At 33.3% G+C, this 15,451-nt stretch overlaps 1 protein-coding gene across 2 annotated transcripts in view; it reads left to right on the top strand.

Annotated features, from left to right (window-relative positions):
• SELENOF (selenoprotein F) overlaps positions 1-15,002 on the top strand; it is a 37,172-nt gene extending 22,170 nt beyond the window's left edge. The window contains exons 3-5 of one of the 2 annotated variants that reach the window (XM_036830070.1): positions 3,178-3,241; positions 11,591-11,640; positions 14,126-15,002. In XM_036830070.1, coding sequence (XP_036685965.1) covers positions 3,178-3,241; positions 11,591-11,640; positions 14,126-14,257 — 246 coding nt within the window. In that variant the 3' untranslated portion in view covers positions 14,258-15,002. The remainder of the gene's footprint in view (positions 1-3,177; positions 3,242-11,590; positions 11,641-14,125) is intronic. The other variant, XM_036830073.1, reaches the window with a different exon arrangement.
• The last annotated feature ends 449 nt before the right edge of the window (positions 15,003-15,451 follow it).

Genomic DNA, 15,451 nt, shown 5'->3' with positions numbered 1-15,451 from the left:
TGCATATAGAAAAGAGGCCTACCAACTTGGTATCAAAAATATAAGCTTGCTATATAAAAGTTATATAACTTGTTGCTGCTTTGATTTTTCTTCTATTGTTATTTTTCCACAAATGTTTGAAGGTCAGCATTTTTGTATGCCAGTGATGTTACTTTAAAAAGTAAAAATGCTAAAGGTGAAATTCAAGGAAATTTCAAGTTTTAACCTTTTTTAATCCTTTCATAATACTTAATGCCCTTGATAAATTCTAAGTAACATATATTTCCTTGTGTATGAATGTATGTGTTGCCAAAGATGCTTATGATTACTTTATTATAAGGCATTGAAAATTTACCACAATTTGTAGTTAATTTACCATATTTATTCACCACGAAAAACAAATGTTTTCCTATGAACACTACAAATCATAAATAAAATGCCAAGCTAGCATCACAAATTAATGCTTTTAGAATTTGACTTTAGTAATGTTAGGCAGCTTTGAGTTACATTTTCTTTTTGTTTACCCTGGACTGGAACTAAGCATAATCTACAAAGTATGTGAAAGGAACTTGAAATATTTTTAAAGTTACACGATGAAAAAAGTCATTTAATTCCGTTAAATGAACAGTTCTGTCCATTCAGCACACACATATTGAACAACAGCTTTGTGTCCAGTTCTGGGGGGAATTATAAGACATTTCCTGTCCACAGTCAAGTTATAGAATATTTATAGTACATTATGATAAGAGCAGAATTCTGTGGAAGTTTACTAGGAAAGTCCCTAACAGAGAGTAGGAGGTCAACAAAAATTTTCCTTGAGGAGCTCACATCTGAGCTGCCTATTCATTAAAGAATAGGTTTCTAATATTTTTAATTAACGTGTTTTGTGGTGCAGAGAATGGGTTACAAGTGTGCTAGGATACTGAATCCTTCAGTCCTTGGGACAATCAAATGGAGACTGGGGTGAGCAGGGGCCCCCAGGCTAGTCATCTCCAGTTATAAGCAGCCACCTCCTTTTACCCCAGTGCTCCAAACAATTATTACCGTTTTCAATGCGTCATGGTATGAGGAATTTTGGGAAACAGTGGTGTAGAGAAATGCCATCGTATTTCCAGGTAATGGAATCTCCACTTAGAGTTTCCAAGGGATCATAAACTTGGAAATAAAAGATAAATCTAATAACCAAATTTTAATATGGCCTTATATTTTTTATATTCTTAATTCTAGTAAAATATACATAAAATTAAATATTTTAGCTGTTTTTGAGTGTTCAATTCAGTGACATTAAGTACATTCACATTGTTGTCCAACCTTCATCACCATCTATCTCCAGAACTTTTTCATCTTCCCAAGCTGAAACACAGTTATTAAACAATAACTCCCCACTCCTCGCCCCCCAGTCCCTGACAAACACCATTCTACTTTCTGTCTCTGAATTTGACTGCTCCAAGTACCTCATATAAGTGGAATCAAAAAATATTTATCCTTTTGTGTCTGCCTTATTTCTCAGCATAATGTTTTCAAGGGTCATACTTGTTACAGCATGTGTCATAATTTCCTTCCTTTTTAAGGTTGAATAAGACTATTCCATTGTATGTATATACCACATTTTGTTTAGCCATTCATCTGTCAATAGACATTTGGGTTGCTTCCACCTTCTGGCTATTGGGAATAATAATTGGTATATGAATAACATTCCAGTCCCTGCTTTCAGTTCTTTTGGACATATACCTAGAAGTGGAATCACTGGATCATATAATTCTATTTTTAATTTTTTAAGGAACCACCATTCTGTTTTCCATAGTGGCTGCACTGCTTTACATTTCGAACAGCAGTGCACAAGGATTCAATTTTCTCTACATCCTAGCCAACCACTTGTTTTCTGTTTTTTTGGTAATAGCCTCTAATGAGTGTGAAGTAGTATCTCATTGTGGTTTTGATTTAATTTCCCTAATGATTAGAGATGTGAAACATCTTTTCATGAGCTCATTGGTAACATGGCCTTATACTTTTAAAGATTTGGGGGGTGGGAGGTGTCTAACCAAGATTAACCAAATCTTATTTTAAAAATCTTAGAGATCATCAGAGTTCTTAATCTGAAATCCATCAGTGGTTTCAGAGTCCATGAGTAGCCTGAATTAAAGCAAATTCCATCAGACTCTTAGTATCTGTGCCCCTCAAAAACTTAAGAACTTTATTGATCTAGCCCACAATCACCAAAATGTTTTTTAAAAGTCATTATTTTGAGAGGAGTTAGAATTAAGGTGATTTTTAAATTTCTATTTTGTGCTTTTCTGTGTTTTCCAAAGTATCTAAAATAAACATGCATAGTGCATGTGATTTTTTTGTGCTATTTTAGAACTTGAAAAGTAAAATCCATCTTTAGCTCTTGGACCTACAATTTAAAAAAAGTCTAAAAGCTAAGAAGAAATAAAATGGGTATAGTATGTTCTTATGATTGCCTGCCTTCTCGGAGTCACAGTATTCCCAAGTCACTACCAGAAGAATGAGCAAGGCTCTGCCTCCACAAAAAAAGTGATATTTACTACTGAATCTATTTCAGCCAAATTCATTGCAATAAAAAAATTGCATTTGAGTTTTTTATAATGAGCTTTTACTTTAAAGAGAACATGCAGGTTCTGTAGCTAGAGAAGCAGTGTTTACCATTTCAGCTGAATTTCATTAAGGGAAATATTTGCATTTATGTTCTTTATAATGAGATCTTACTGGCTTTTCTGTAATATCTTTACATAGTACTCTAATTACTTTTTAAAGGTATTGGGTTTTTGTATTGTTTAATTTTAAAACATTGGTCACTTAACTTTAAAAGCAACCAAAAAGAATTCTCATTATTTATGTTGAATAGATGGATACATACCTGGGTTCAGCTTAGCATCCTAAAAAACCTGTGGGAAGTCTTTAAAATTTTGTGAAGAACTTCCTAGGACAGCTTACCTATTCAAGTTCATCGTCAAGTCTCCGTATCTTCTTCAATCTTTTTGGCTAAGTTTGAGAATATTCCATGTAGGGCTTGAACTCCTCGACTATTTAATATCCTTAGGCCTCCATTTTCTCTTCTGACATTTGCTTGATCTATATATCTGCTTAACTGTAATGTTTGTGCTATGAAATTTTATTTTATAACTACATTTTTTAAATATTAACCAGTTTTTTAAACTCCTGTTTTTCCTTTTGCAGCTGTATGCAGGAGCTATTCTTGAAGTCTGTGGATGAAAATTGGGGAGGTTCCCTCAAGTCCAAGGTATATAAAATCAACTCTAGTAAAATTTAAGTTAATAATTTAAAATCAACATTTCACAAAAATAATTTCATTAAATATTCCCAAGAATAAGAATATTTAAGGTTATACTTTCTCAACAGTATATGAATTTTCTCTACATTTGTCTTCATGGGAGTGGAGTTTTATAATCATTGTTGAATACTAAGTTACTTGACTCTGAGCAAGCATAAAATATGAAATTTAGATTTAAATACAGCACATGATGAGGTGATTATTTTCTTAAAAGAAGAGACTTTCCTAAGTACCAATTTTATGAGAGCCTTTCTTTTACCAGGTGGAAGTGTAATCCTTCTAAATAACATTTTTAATGTAAACTCATTTATATAAAACTCCTAAGGAACAACTGCATTAAGTGAGAGTAGACGTGTACAAAATAACAAACCATCAAGAAGAAAATTAATTACCATAGAACTTGAGGTGTAGAAGAGAGGAGGTCATACAGGAGGTCATCAGGTCATCATACACAGGAGGTCATCCTGTGTATCTTCACAGAAATTAAAGATAAATATGTGAAAGGATAATTGTGAAAGTGTATTCTTTTAGTTGACAACAAACAGTAATGGAGCTCTGTATCTCCAAAAAGACTTGGACTAAAGCTTTTCTATTCCATCCTTGCATGTCAGCTGAAAATCAGTTTTATGAAGGTAATGAAGTTGCTTTTTTGTTTTCTGGGTTTTTTTTTTTTTAAACTAAAATACAGAAGTGCTCTATTTATATACCTTATTTTGTTTTTGTTTCTGCTGCCTTTTCCATGATTTCTTGCCTTGTTTACTTAATGGCAAGAGAATTTTTTGGATTTAGTATTTTAAAAAATTGCCTGTATTAGCACATTACCTTTATTGCTGACCTAGAATTGTTTATAATAAAATATTGCTCATTTGGCACGGAAATATAATCCTTGGATTGCAACTTGGGGACTTGGGGACATTTTATATGAGACCCAGAGCAGATGCACATCTAATTAAATACATTCTTTGTCAGAATAAGCACATATTCTGATGTAACACAGAATATAACATCCACTTCTGCTTAGGGAGAAAATTCTTTACTCTGTATGATTTATTTTGCCTCAAACACTTAAACTCAGTATTGTACCAGAGTTGTTTGGCTTTTTTATATCAGTTCTCTGAATGATAATGTGATCGTTCTTATTCCTAAAAAGTTTTGGCATTTGCTTTTTAATTATATTCATTATTCATATTTACTGACTTGTCTTATTCATAATCTTTTGTGACTCAGATTTTCACGAGGTCAAGAGTAGCTTGCAGGGCTTCCCTGGTGGTGCAGTGGTTGAGAATCTGCATGCCAATGCAGGGAACACGGGTTCAAGCCCTGGTCTGGGAAGATCCCACATGCTGCGGAGCAACTAGGCCCGTGAGCCACAATTACTGAGCCTGCACGTCTGGAGCCTGTGCTCCGCAACGGGAGAGGCCGCGATAGTGAGAGGCCCGCGCACCACGATGAAGAGTGGCCCCCACTTGCCACAACTAGAGAAAGCCCTCGCACAGAAACGAAGACCCAACACAGCCATAAATATAAATAAATAAATAAATAAATAAAATTAAAAAAAAAAAAAAGAGTAGCTTGCAGTTAGCCCTCCTGTTTGTGATATCAGGTTTTCTTATGTCCATGGTAATAATTTCTGCAGTTGCTAGTTCAGTCTTTAAAAGATTGAGTGTAGTTTATTAATCCTTGGATTACAACTTAACTATATATATATTTCTTATGTATAGTTAAATTATCAAACTGGTGGGTATTTGTAGTCATACTGTCTTTTCCTTTTGAGACATTGGATTTTAATTCTGTGTATAAATATTTAATTAGTACAAGCTTATTTAAATTAAAAAGATTGTTTAATTCCACAGTCCATAACCATATTTAATATAATTATGTATAATACCAATATTTTCGGAGCCCATGAGAAAGTAATACATTTTTTTAAGTTTACTTAATTTAAATTAGCCACGTCATAAAACGTCAGAAAAAATTAATGTTAAATTATTCCAGAAGAGAGAAGGATTTAAAATTTGAAATGTCTTATCCACATTAAATAACTCAGGGTTTATGAAAAAAAAAGTCCCAGATCATATGCCTTAGCTAATTCCAGGTATACCTCCTAAAATCCTTTTGTTTTCCATGTTATGGTTAAGTAGGAAAGTCAGTATGTATAAAAACTTCTCATTGTATATTGGACCTAGTGTTTTATCACTTGTGGTGACATCAAAAGTAATGATGTTAAGTAAGTATGTTTTCCTTCTCAAGCATAAGTCTTACCATGATAAGGATATGTCTGTAGTCTGTCTCTATCAAAAAATGTAAATTTTCCCTAATTTTATAGGTCTTGGCAAACTTTTTCTGTAAAAGTCCAAATAGTAAAGATTTTCAGCTTTATAGGCAACAAGGTCTCCATTGCAGCTATTGATCTTTGCTTTTGTAGTATGGAAGCAGCCATAGAAAATATTTAAATGAATACATGTGTCTGTGTTCCAATAAAACTTTATTTATAAAATCAGGGAGGCCCAATATGGCCTATGGACCATAGTTTGCCACCCTCTGTATTAGAATCATAAACCTTCAGACACAGAAAGGAATTTTAAAATAATGTAGAACTGAGAGCAAATAGCTTTTTGCCTCTCGTACCCACTTTGGTTGACCGGTAGTGATGCCTAGGATTATGATGCTACCTTGGAGTTTTGCTGGAAGGAATACTGATTCATTAGCACTATCTTCATCAGTTTTCTCATTTATAAAATGGGTTAATAGGTGGTGTAAAATCGGTTAATATCTACCTTATAGGACTGTTTTGAGGATTAAATGAGATAACATGACTCTAGCATTTGAAACTCTCTTCCCTTCACTTGTGTGAACAGGTCTTTTTATTCTCCTTTCCTGGCATCTCATCTACCACCCACACTTCAAATATTGGTGTTAGTTAGGGTCTGTGTTCTTATTTTCTTACTCTTTTGAATGATGTCCCACTCCCTCAGTTTCAACTGCAGTGTTCACCTGATGACTCCCAATCTGTATCTTTAAATTTTTCTTTTTTTAGATACCATATTCCTGACTGCAAATTGATGTTTCCACTTGCATGGTCTCATAGTATCTTAAACCATTGTACATATAAGTCACCTGGGGATCTTGTTAAAATGCAGAGTGTAATTCTGTAAATTTGGTTTGCATCCTGAGATTCTGCATTTCTAACAATCCTATAGATTGTGGCCTACATTTTTAGTAGAGAGGCGTTAAACCCAGCATGTTCAAAAACTAAATTAATCCTCTTCTCTGATAAAAGTATACCATCTTCTTCCCTGTTTCCACAAATGGCAGTATCATCAAGCAAAAGTATAAGCATGAAACCCGAGAGTCATGATCAATATTTATTTCACACTTTATACCCAGTTAGTCACCAAGTTGTGTCTCTTCCCCCTCCTTAATAAACCTTCATATCTTTGGCCTTCTCTATGATTTTAATCAGCCCCTTAGCATCTGTATCTGGAAGGATTAATTACTTATTATCTGGCCTGCCTGTCTCTTTTCCCTTTTCTTCTATTCTCTCTTCTACACAACTACCAAAAAAAAAAACCTTTTCCATAAGACAGATTTGATTATGTGACCCTCTTATTTAAAATTACCTGTAGTTCCCCATCACATATAAATGTCAAATTCAGCATCATATACAAGACCTATCATGACATGGATTCTCTTTTCTAGGTTCACATATCTAGTTTATGTGCAGAACTATTTGCAGTTCTCTGAACTCTGACCTCTAAGTCTTTGCACACACTGCATATTCTTCCTGACTTACGCCTTTACCCATTTTTGTGACGAACCCCTATTCATTCCAAATTTAGTTCAAGCATTATTTTGGGATTGGCTTTGGACAGAATTTTACACCCTCCCCTTTGTGTTCCATAGCAGTTCCCACATAATATTGTAATGTACTTATTTAATTTACTGGTCTTCTGCCTCTACCAAACTAGGAACTCCTTAAAGCCCAGAATTTTTAAATTTGTTTTATCACTAATGTATCCCAAATCTTTCTAACACTGCACCTCGCATTAAGAGGAATTCAAATATTTATTGAATGAATGAATGGATTTGCTAAATTTATCTAATTCAAAGGTGGCTCCACTTTTGACAAATGGGAAACTGGTGAAAAGCCTGTGTTTACATTGGTTATATAGCCTTTATGAATTTATAGTCTTCAAATAGTCCTTTTCTGACTTTATTATTCTTACCTGAAAAGTCATAATCTTTTTAGTTTGTTTTGTCTTCATTATTGTACCTCCAGTCTCCCCAGATTCTCTTATTTAAATTGCCGTTCTCTGAACGTTTTTAAGTGCTTTTAAATTGTCTTGTTGGGAGGACCCAAATGACTCATGATTTTGCACTCCAGATAGTTTGTAAGTAAATATTCTTGTTTCAGAAATACTCTTCGATACCCAGTAGTTTTCACTGAGCACAATTGAGAATTCAGTTCTGTTGTTGTTTTTTGTTGCTGCTGCTCAGCACTCTTTGTATTGTCGTTTCTGGGTATGATATGACATTTTTGTTTATATTCTGATTCAAATATACTTATTTCTACTCAACGGGAAAACATCTAATTATCATTCCATGTAATTTTATGTGGCAATTCACAAATCTTAATTGTACCTGCCATAAGCCCTTATTTATTAAATCTTAAAACCAGTAGAGTACATTGTATGACTACTTGTAATGTGACCAAAGGTACATTGTTAGATCTAGCCAAGTGTATTTTGCCTGTATATTTTCACTTGTTTATGATTTTGAAAATAACATAGTTCAAACATTTTTCTTTGACCTCAAGACATATCCTTCCTATTATCCCTCATCCCCACTTATCCTCTTTTTGGAATGAGGAGGAAGATAGATTTTTATTTTTTAATACTCTTCATAGTTAACTTTGAAGAGCCTCTGATTTATAAGAAGAGTACCATGACTTTCTAAGCAGTGTATATAGCAAAACTTGGCTCTGAGGTCTCCTAGGCAGCTACACAAATGACATGCTGGTAAGAATCTTGAGGACAAAACTGAAACATTCAACGTTAAACTTAATGTTTTCTAATCATTTCTGCATATTTGATCGTTTTGAAGTGTTATTTACAAATCTGCCTTAGTAATTGACAAATAATTAAATTGGCATAAGAACATTTTCTTGAAATAGAGTGACTGAATTAATCTCTTTAGGAATCTCCAAACTGATATCACTTAGTTATTTTTAAAACAGCAGAAAGTGAACTAGAAAAATAAGTTACTCTGAAGTCTTTTTTGCAAGTCTCTTATATGCTCATATAGCCTATCCTAGTGCCATGTGTATATAGTAAGTATTCAAATATATTTTAAAAGATTAATTTATTGCCTGTAAAATGTGATTTGCTACCACAGGGTATTTAATAGATATTCCCCTCAGTCAAAATTAGGAGCTTGTAGATTTATACATAGCAGAGAGAAGAGAAAAGAACTGATGAAGGTAGTCATTAGTGACTCATCTTAATATTTCTTTTCAATTTATTCCCTCATTCCGGCCTGTTAAAAAATCTTCTGAATGACAGAAAGTTATAGGTTCTGTTATAGATACAAAAAAAATATTTAAGAATAGTTCTTTTCTCCAGAGAAGTTTCTTATGTAGTAGTGACCACACTGTGTATTAAATGATGCTTTGCACAGATGTGCATATAGCATTTGCCAAAGGAATGGTTATAAAATGCAACAGCATATCATAAGCTCATTTTTGTTTGGGCATTCAGGAGTATTGGACAACTCTTAAAGGATGAAGTCAATAGAGAAGACATTCTAATAAGCCAGAATAATATAATCAGTTTTATTTTGAACTAAATTTAGTAGGGGAAGTTTAGATGGGATATCTGAGTGTCTTCCAACAAGCCTGCAGAACCTTAAAGAGAAAAAGCATTTACTAATCTTTGTTTAGTTGTCCTAGATGCACATGTATAAAGATCTTCATAGTGAAACATGTCTATCGTGCTATTGCTAGTTAATTCTAAGTTTAAAAAATAAGTTCTCAAAAGCACGTGTGTCACTATAAAATCTAATTAGAGTCTGATGCAAATGATAACAGAACTGGAATTAAGAACTGTCCCCATTTAAGGTATCCAAATGAAACATCCCACTTGTATTTATCTTTTTTAATGTATTCTAAAATTTTTTAACTTGGACAATTAGACGTGATCATTACTAAAAACTTGGTAAAATGTAGATCAACAACAACCCAAAAAGGAAAACATTTATTTAAAACTTCCCCAAACCCTATGCTCCAGATATAACCACTATTAAAATAATAGTTATTGTTTTGAACTGTTAGGTATATTGTGCTAAGTATTTTATATTTTCTCACTTAAATTTTTTAAAGATTTCGTTCAATGCTTCTAGGCTTTTTCCTTTGCAAATATATATTTATGGATAAATATATAAAAACATTAGTGTAAATATATAAAAACAATATATCTTTTTATAACAACCATGGGGAACAAACTGATCTATAAACCTTTATATATGAGTTTGCATTTATATCACTAAATACAGATTAATATAATTTTTAAATGATTGGATGCACTTCATATTGGTCCATGTTAATTTATTTAACCAATAGCCTTTTACACACTTAGATTATTTTCAAGTCTCCAGACTTGGTTAGCAGGATCTTATATATCTTTGCATTATAGTGTAATTATTTCCTCAGAATAAAGAAGTTCCTAGAAGGAGACTTGCAGATCTAAAGAGTATGCACGTTTTAAGACTTCTGGTTCATTTTGCTAAATACCTTTCGGGAAGGATGTGTCCATTTATATTTCTCCCACAACTAAGCCCCGGCAAAATCTTCTCTACCCCCCCTCTAACCTTAAATATTCTTTTTAATTTTTGCCACTCCAAATGAGGTTACCTCATTGTTTTGACAGTTCTTTGATTATTTGTGAGGTTGAACATTTATTTCAAACGTTTAGTGACCATTTGTTTATTTGTATATTACATGTTCCTGTCCTTAGTTCATTTCTCTAGTATCTAGTATTTATTTTTTTCTTATTAATAGAAGCTCTCTTGCATACTGTGTAAGAGATAATTTTCCCCAGTATGTCATTTTTACTTTTAACTTTGTTTATAGTAGTGTTTTGCTGTACTGAGTGTCCATTTTTATATAGGCACATCTATAAAGCATTTTCTTTAGGATCATGCATAAGAGAAGAATTTTATATTCCATATTCCAAGTTGTCTGTGTTAAGTGCTGTGGTAGTATTCTGAATCTTTTTTTTTTAAACACTTATCACAACTGAAATCAGTGATGTGATTGCTTGTTTAGCATCTTTCTTCCTCACCATACTATAAACTCCATAAGAGCAGGAATCCTGTCTGTTTTATATAGCTTTATATCTGCTATCTGGTATACAATAGATATTCAAAAGTATTTATTGAATAACACACACACACACACACACACCCAGATGCACGCACACATAATCTCTCTCTCTGTCTCTTTGGTTTGCTAGCTTTACCATATTAAAAAATCCAGGTATTTTTATCTCTCTAGATTTCCTAATCGGTTTCTTTGTTTTATCATTCTGGTATAAGTATCACATAGTATACTAATAAACAGTTGAACAGATTCTCCTGTATTTTACTTTTTCTAAATTGCCCTGACTATTCTCCAACATTTACTCTTTTATTATTTTTTTTTAATTTATTTATTATTGTCTGCATCAGGTCTTCGTTGCTGCGCGCGGGCTTTCTCTAGTTGCGGCGAGAGGGCGCTATTTTTTGTTGTGGTGCGCGGGCTTCTCACTGCGGTGGCTTCTCTTGTTGCGGAGCACGGGCTTCAGTAGTTGGGGCTCGTGGGCTCTAGAGCGTGGGCTCTAGAGCGCGGGCTCAGTAGTTGCGGCACACGGGCTTAGTTGCTCCATGGCATGTGGGATCTTCCCAGACCAGGGCTCAAACCGCTGTCCCCTGCATTGGCAGACAGATTCTTAACCACTGCGCCATCACGGAAGCCCTTAAACATTTACTCGTATAGCCGAGTTTTACTGTCATTTTGTCAAGCCCTCAAAATCCCATTGTAATTTGGGATTTTTATTAATTTGAAAAAATTAACATCTTAAAATATTTAGTCTTCCCATTGAAGAATATGGGGTATCTTTCCATTTTATATGTGTTTTAGTTTCCTTAGTTTTTCCATATAGGATCTAATTTTTTATTTATTGAGTTTATTTCTACTTTTTGTGTTGATCTTTGTAGCTAGCTTGGATTTGGAAGTAAACAATTTGAATCTTTTTTTCTTTTAAGCTTTCGTCAGGAGTGATAAACCCAGACTATTCAGAGGACTACAAATCAAGGTAATGCAATTTTAATGTGATCCTTTTTTCCAGCATTTTCTTTTTTTAATTAAAAATTATTCAGATATTTTAATTGACTTTATTTTTTAGTGCAGTTTTAGGTTTACAGGAAAATTGATTCGAGAGTTCCCATGTACTCCCACCCCCACCCTCCAGTTCCCTTAACATCTTGCATTGATGTACATTTGTTACAATTGATGAACCAATATTGATACATTATTATTAACTAAATTTCATAGTTTGCATTAGAGCTTATACTTTGTACAGTTCTAGGAGTTTTACCAAATGTCATGTATCCACCATTACAGTATCATACAGAAGTTTCACTGCCCCCAAAATCCCCTGTGCTCCACACCCCACCAAACTCCTGGGAACCACTGATCTTTTTACTGTCTCTATAGTTTTGCCTCTTCCAGATTGTCATATAGTTGGAATCATACAGTAAGTAGCCTTTTGAGATTTCAGATTTAACTTAATATGCATTTACAGTTCCTTTGTGTCTTTTCTGTAGCTGGATAGCTCATTTCTTTCTAATGCTGAATAATATGAATAGTATTCTGTTATACCATGGTTTGCTTTTCTATTCACCTATGGAAGGACATGTTGGTCGCTTCCAATTTTTAGCAATTATGAGCAACAGTGCTGTATACATTTTTGTGTAGACATACGTTTAACTTATTTGGGTAATTACCTAGGAGCACGATTACTGAATCATATAGTAAGAGTGTTGGGCAGTTTCTTACAAAGCTAAACTATTTTCCAAAGTGCTTATATCATGTTGCATTCCCACTAATAATGAATGAGAGTTATTGCTCCACATTCATCAGCATTCCTTATTGTCAGTGTTTTGGATTTTAGCCATTCTAATAAGTGTGTGATGTTATCTCATTGTTGTTTTCATTTGCAGTTCCCTAATTGAGAATCTTTCCACATGCTTATTTGCCATCTGTATATCTTCTTTGGTGTATCTGAGATCTTTTGCTCACTTTTAAAAATTTTAATTATGGTAAAAAAAACTTAAAAATAGTTAAGATGGTAAGTTAAATGTTAAGGGTGCAGTTCAGTACTGGTAAGTTAAATGTTATGGGTACAGGTCAGTAGTGTTAAGTATATTCACACTGTTGTGCAACAGATGTAGAATTTTTTTGTCTCGCAAAACTGGAACTCTATACCCATTAAACACTAATTCCCCCTCTCTCCTGCCTCCAGCCCATGGCAGCCACCCTTCTACTTTATTTCTATGATTTTGACTACTTTAGATACTTCATATGAGTGGAATCGTATAGTATCTGTCCTTTCATGACTGGCTTATTTCACTTTAGCATGATGTCCTCAAGGTTCATCCATGTTGTAGCATGTGACAGGATGCTTTTTCTGCATCTATTGGGATAAGATTTCTTGTTTAACCTGTTAGTAGTAATAGATTACATTAATTCATTTTCAAATTTTGTACCAGCTTTGCATACTTGGAGTAAATCCAAATTGGCCATGGTATATAATTCTTTATACACTGTTGGATTTGATTTAATATTTTGAACACTTTTGCAACTATAGGCTATGTAGTTTCTAATTTTTGGACTAAAATGAGTTTTTGAATAAAAAATTGAATTTTTAAGAATAATTTATGTAGATAACCTGACCCAAAAGATTTTAGTAGTAATGTTATTGATTAGCGTAGGGGACCAATTTCTAAATTCCAGAAATGGGTTGAGAATATACCAAATGCAAATAATCACATCAGAGCTTGTCTCCATCTCTAAAGTTCACAACTGTAGAAGACCTAGAAAAACTGAAGCATAATTGCTGAGTTTCTCAGCTCCCTTCATCATCACTGCTGCATTTTTAGTTACATGGTCCTTAATTTAGCATTGAAGACTGATCACTTAATGAATGGGATCAGGTTTGTTATCACATTTACCCAGAATCAGAATTCCTCAGAGCTCTCTGGTGAAATATTGGAACCCACTAGTAGGTCTGAAGTTTCAGGAATCCAGCCGAATTATAAACTAATTACAACAGAATAAATTTTCTTTGGTTTAAGAAATCTAGTGAAAGTCCAATACAGAATTGTCTGATAGTTTGTATGCACAGCCTATTTCAACATGGCTCTTAAGAGTCATTCTCATTCAATATTTTGAACTTGTCTGCCTCCTTCATTAGATTTTCAACTCATTTGAGAGTTGGAGTGTGTCATGTATGCAATAAATACTTGTTACATTCAAGAATAAGCTTAAATCCCAAGTAAACTGCTTGATACCAACAGGTGTTTCTCTTCAGAAGTAAAATGTGATTTTTTTTAATTGTCATTTTTGATGAAATCCCATTACACTCTTTTCTAAAAGACTTCCTTTAAGAGCTGTTGTGATGTTATGTCTAAAAGCTTATTACTGTTAAATTTAATTAAGCTGGATTGAATTGATTTGGACTTTGGTTGAAACTGAAAGGGCTCTTTCTAAGCAGAAAATGATATTCCTCTTTTTTGTAGTATGTTCGCGGTTCAGACCCTGTGCTAAAGCTTTTGGACGACAATGGGAACATTGCTGAAGAACTAAGCATCCTCAAATGGAACACAGACAGTGTAGAAGAATTCCTGAGTGAAAAGTTGGAACGCATATAAATCTTGCTTAAATTTTGTCCTATCCTTTTGTTACCTTGTCAAATGAAATATCACAGCACCTAGAAAATAATTTAGTTTTGCTTTCTTCCATTGATCAGTCTTTTACTGTGAGGCATTAAACATCTAATTAAAAGTTGAAGTGGCAGCACAACCCATGTTATGTAAGGAGTTGGCAAGCTTAACAAAACCCATGTTTTATGTTTCCATCCTCCATTTGTTGATACCACTAACAAAATGCTTTGTAATAGTCTTGTGGTTAATTATGCAAATGATAATTTGTGATAATTGGTCCAGTTTTACGAACAACAGATTTTTTAATTAGGGACGTTAATAAGGGAGATGATTACTGTGCCTCATGTGCTGTGTGCTTTTTGAAAGTGAAGACAGAAAACTACAAAGCAAATAAGATATACCGAGCCTCAACAGATTGCCTGCTTCTCAGATCCTCTCATATTTTTGTATTACCCAGCTTTCCTTTTAATAGAAACGTTATAGTTTATAATGAATGCACTGCATAAAAACTGTATGGCTTCATTATTGTAAAACAGATTCAGGATCTACGGTAAGAGTGAAACATTCACACAAAGATTCGCATTAATGAAGACTACACAGAAAACCTTTTTGTGGATTTGTGTGGATCTGATATTTAGCAAATTTTTGTGCTTTACATTCTTACAGAAGAGTAAAGTTAAAAATTATCATTTGTAAGACCAAAATATAAATAAAACGTTTCAAAAATCTATCTGAATTTGAAATCTATTTGTTCTTTCATGTTTAAAAATGACATATTTCTCAGTGCATTTTTATTTTCTTTTCATATAAGCCTTTTTTTTAAGCTAAAAACACTAAAATGTCTACATTGTTTAAAACTTCTAACTTATTGTGGGTAATACTGTTTTGTCTATGATTTTTTATTTGTCAAAGTGCTTTCATTTATGAACACATTTTTCATTTATATCATATAAGGAATTTCTCTTAAAATATAGTTTTTTAGGAGCTATTAAAAATGATTTTTCTTTGCTTAACCTTCTATGTGATGAAAGTGACTTCTTAAAGGGTGGTGCACTAAGAGCAGCATTCATCCAAATGACTTCAGGTCATTTAAACCTTACTAACTTAACAAATTGGTCTAATATCCTATTATGTCAGCTCAGTCTTAGGATAAGTTCTTATAATCTGGAAACTTTTATTTTT

Source organism: Balaenoptera musculus, chromosome 1 (genome assembly GCF_009873245.2).
Source record: "Balaenoptera musculus isolate JJ_BM4_2016_0621 chromosome 1, mBalMus1.pri.v3, whole genome shotgun sequence".
NCBI lineage: Eukaryota > Metazoa > Chordata > Mammalia > Artiodactyla > Balaenopteridae > Balaenoptera > Balaenoptera musculus.
This window is presented reverse-complemented; position numbering and strand designations above follow the sequence as displayed.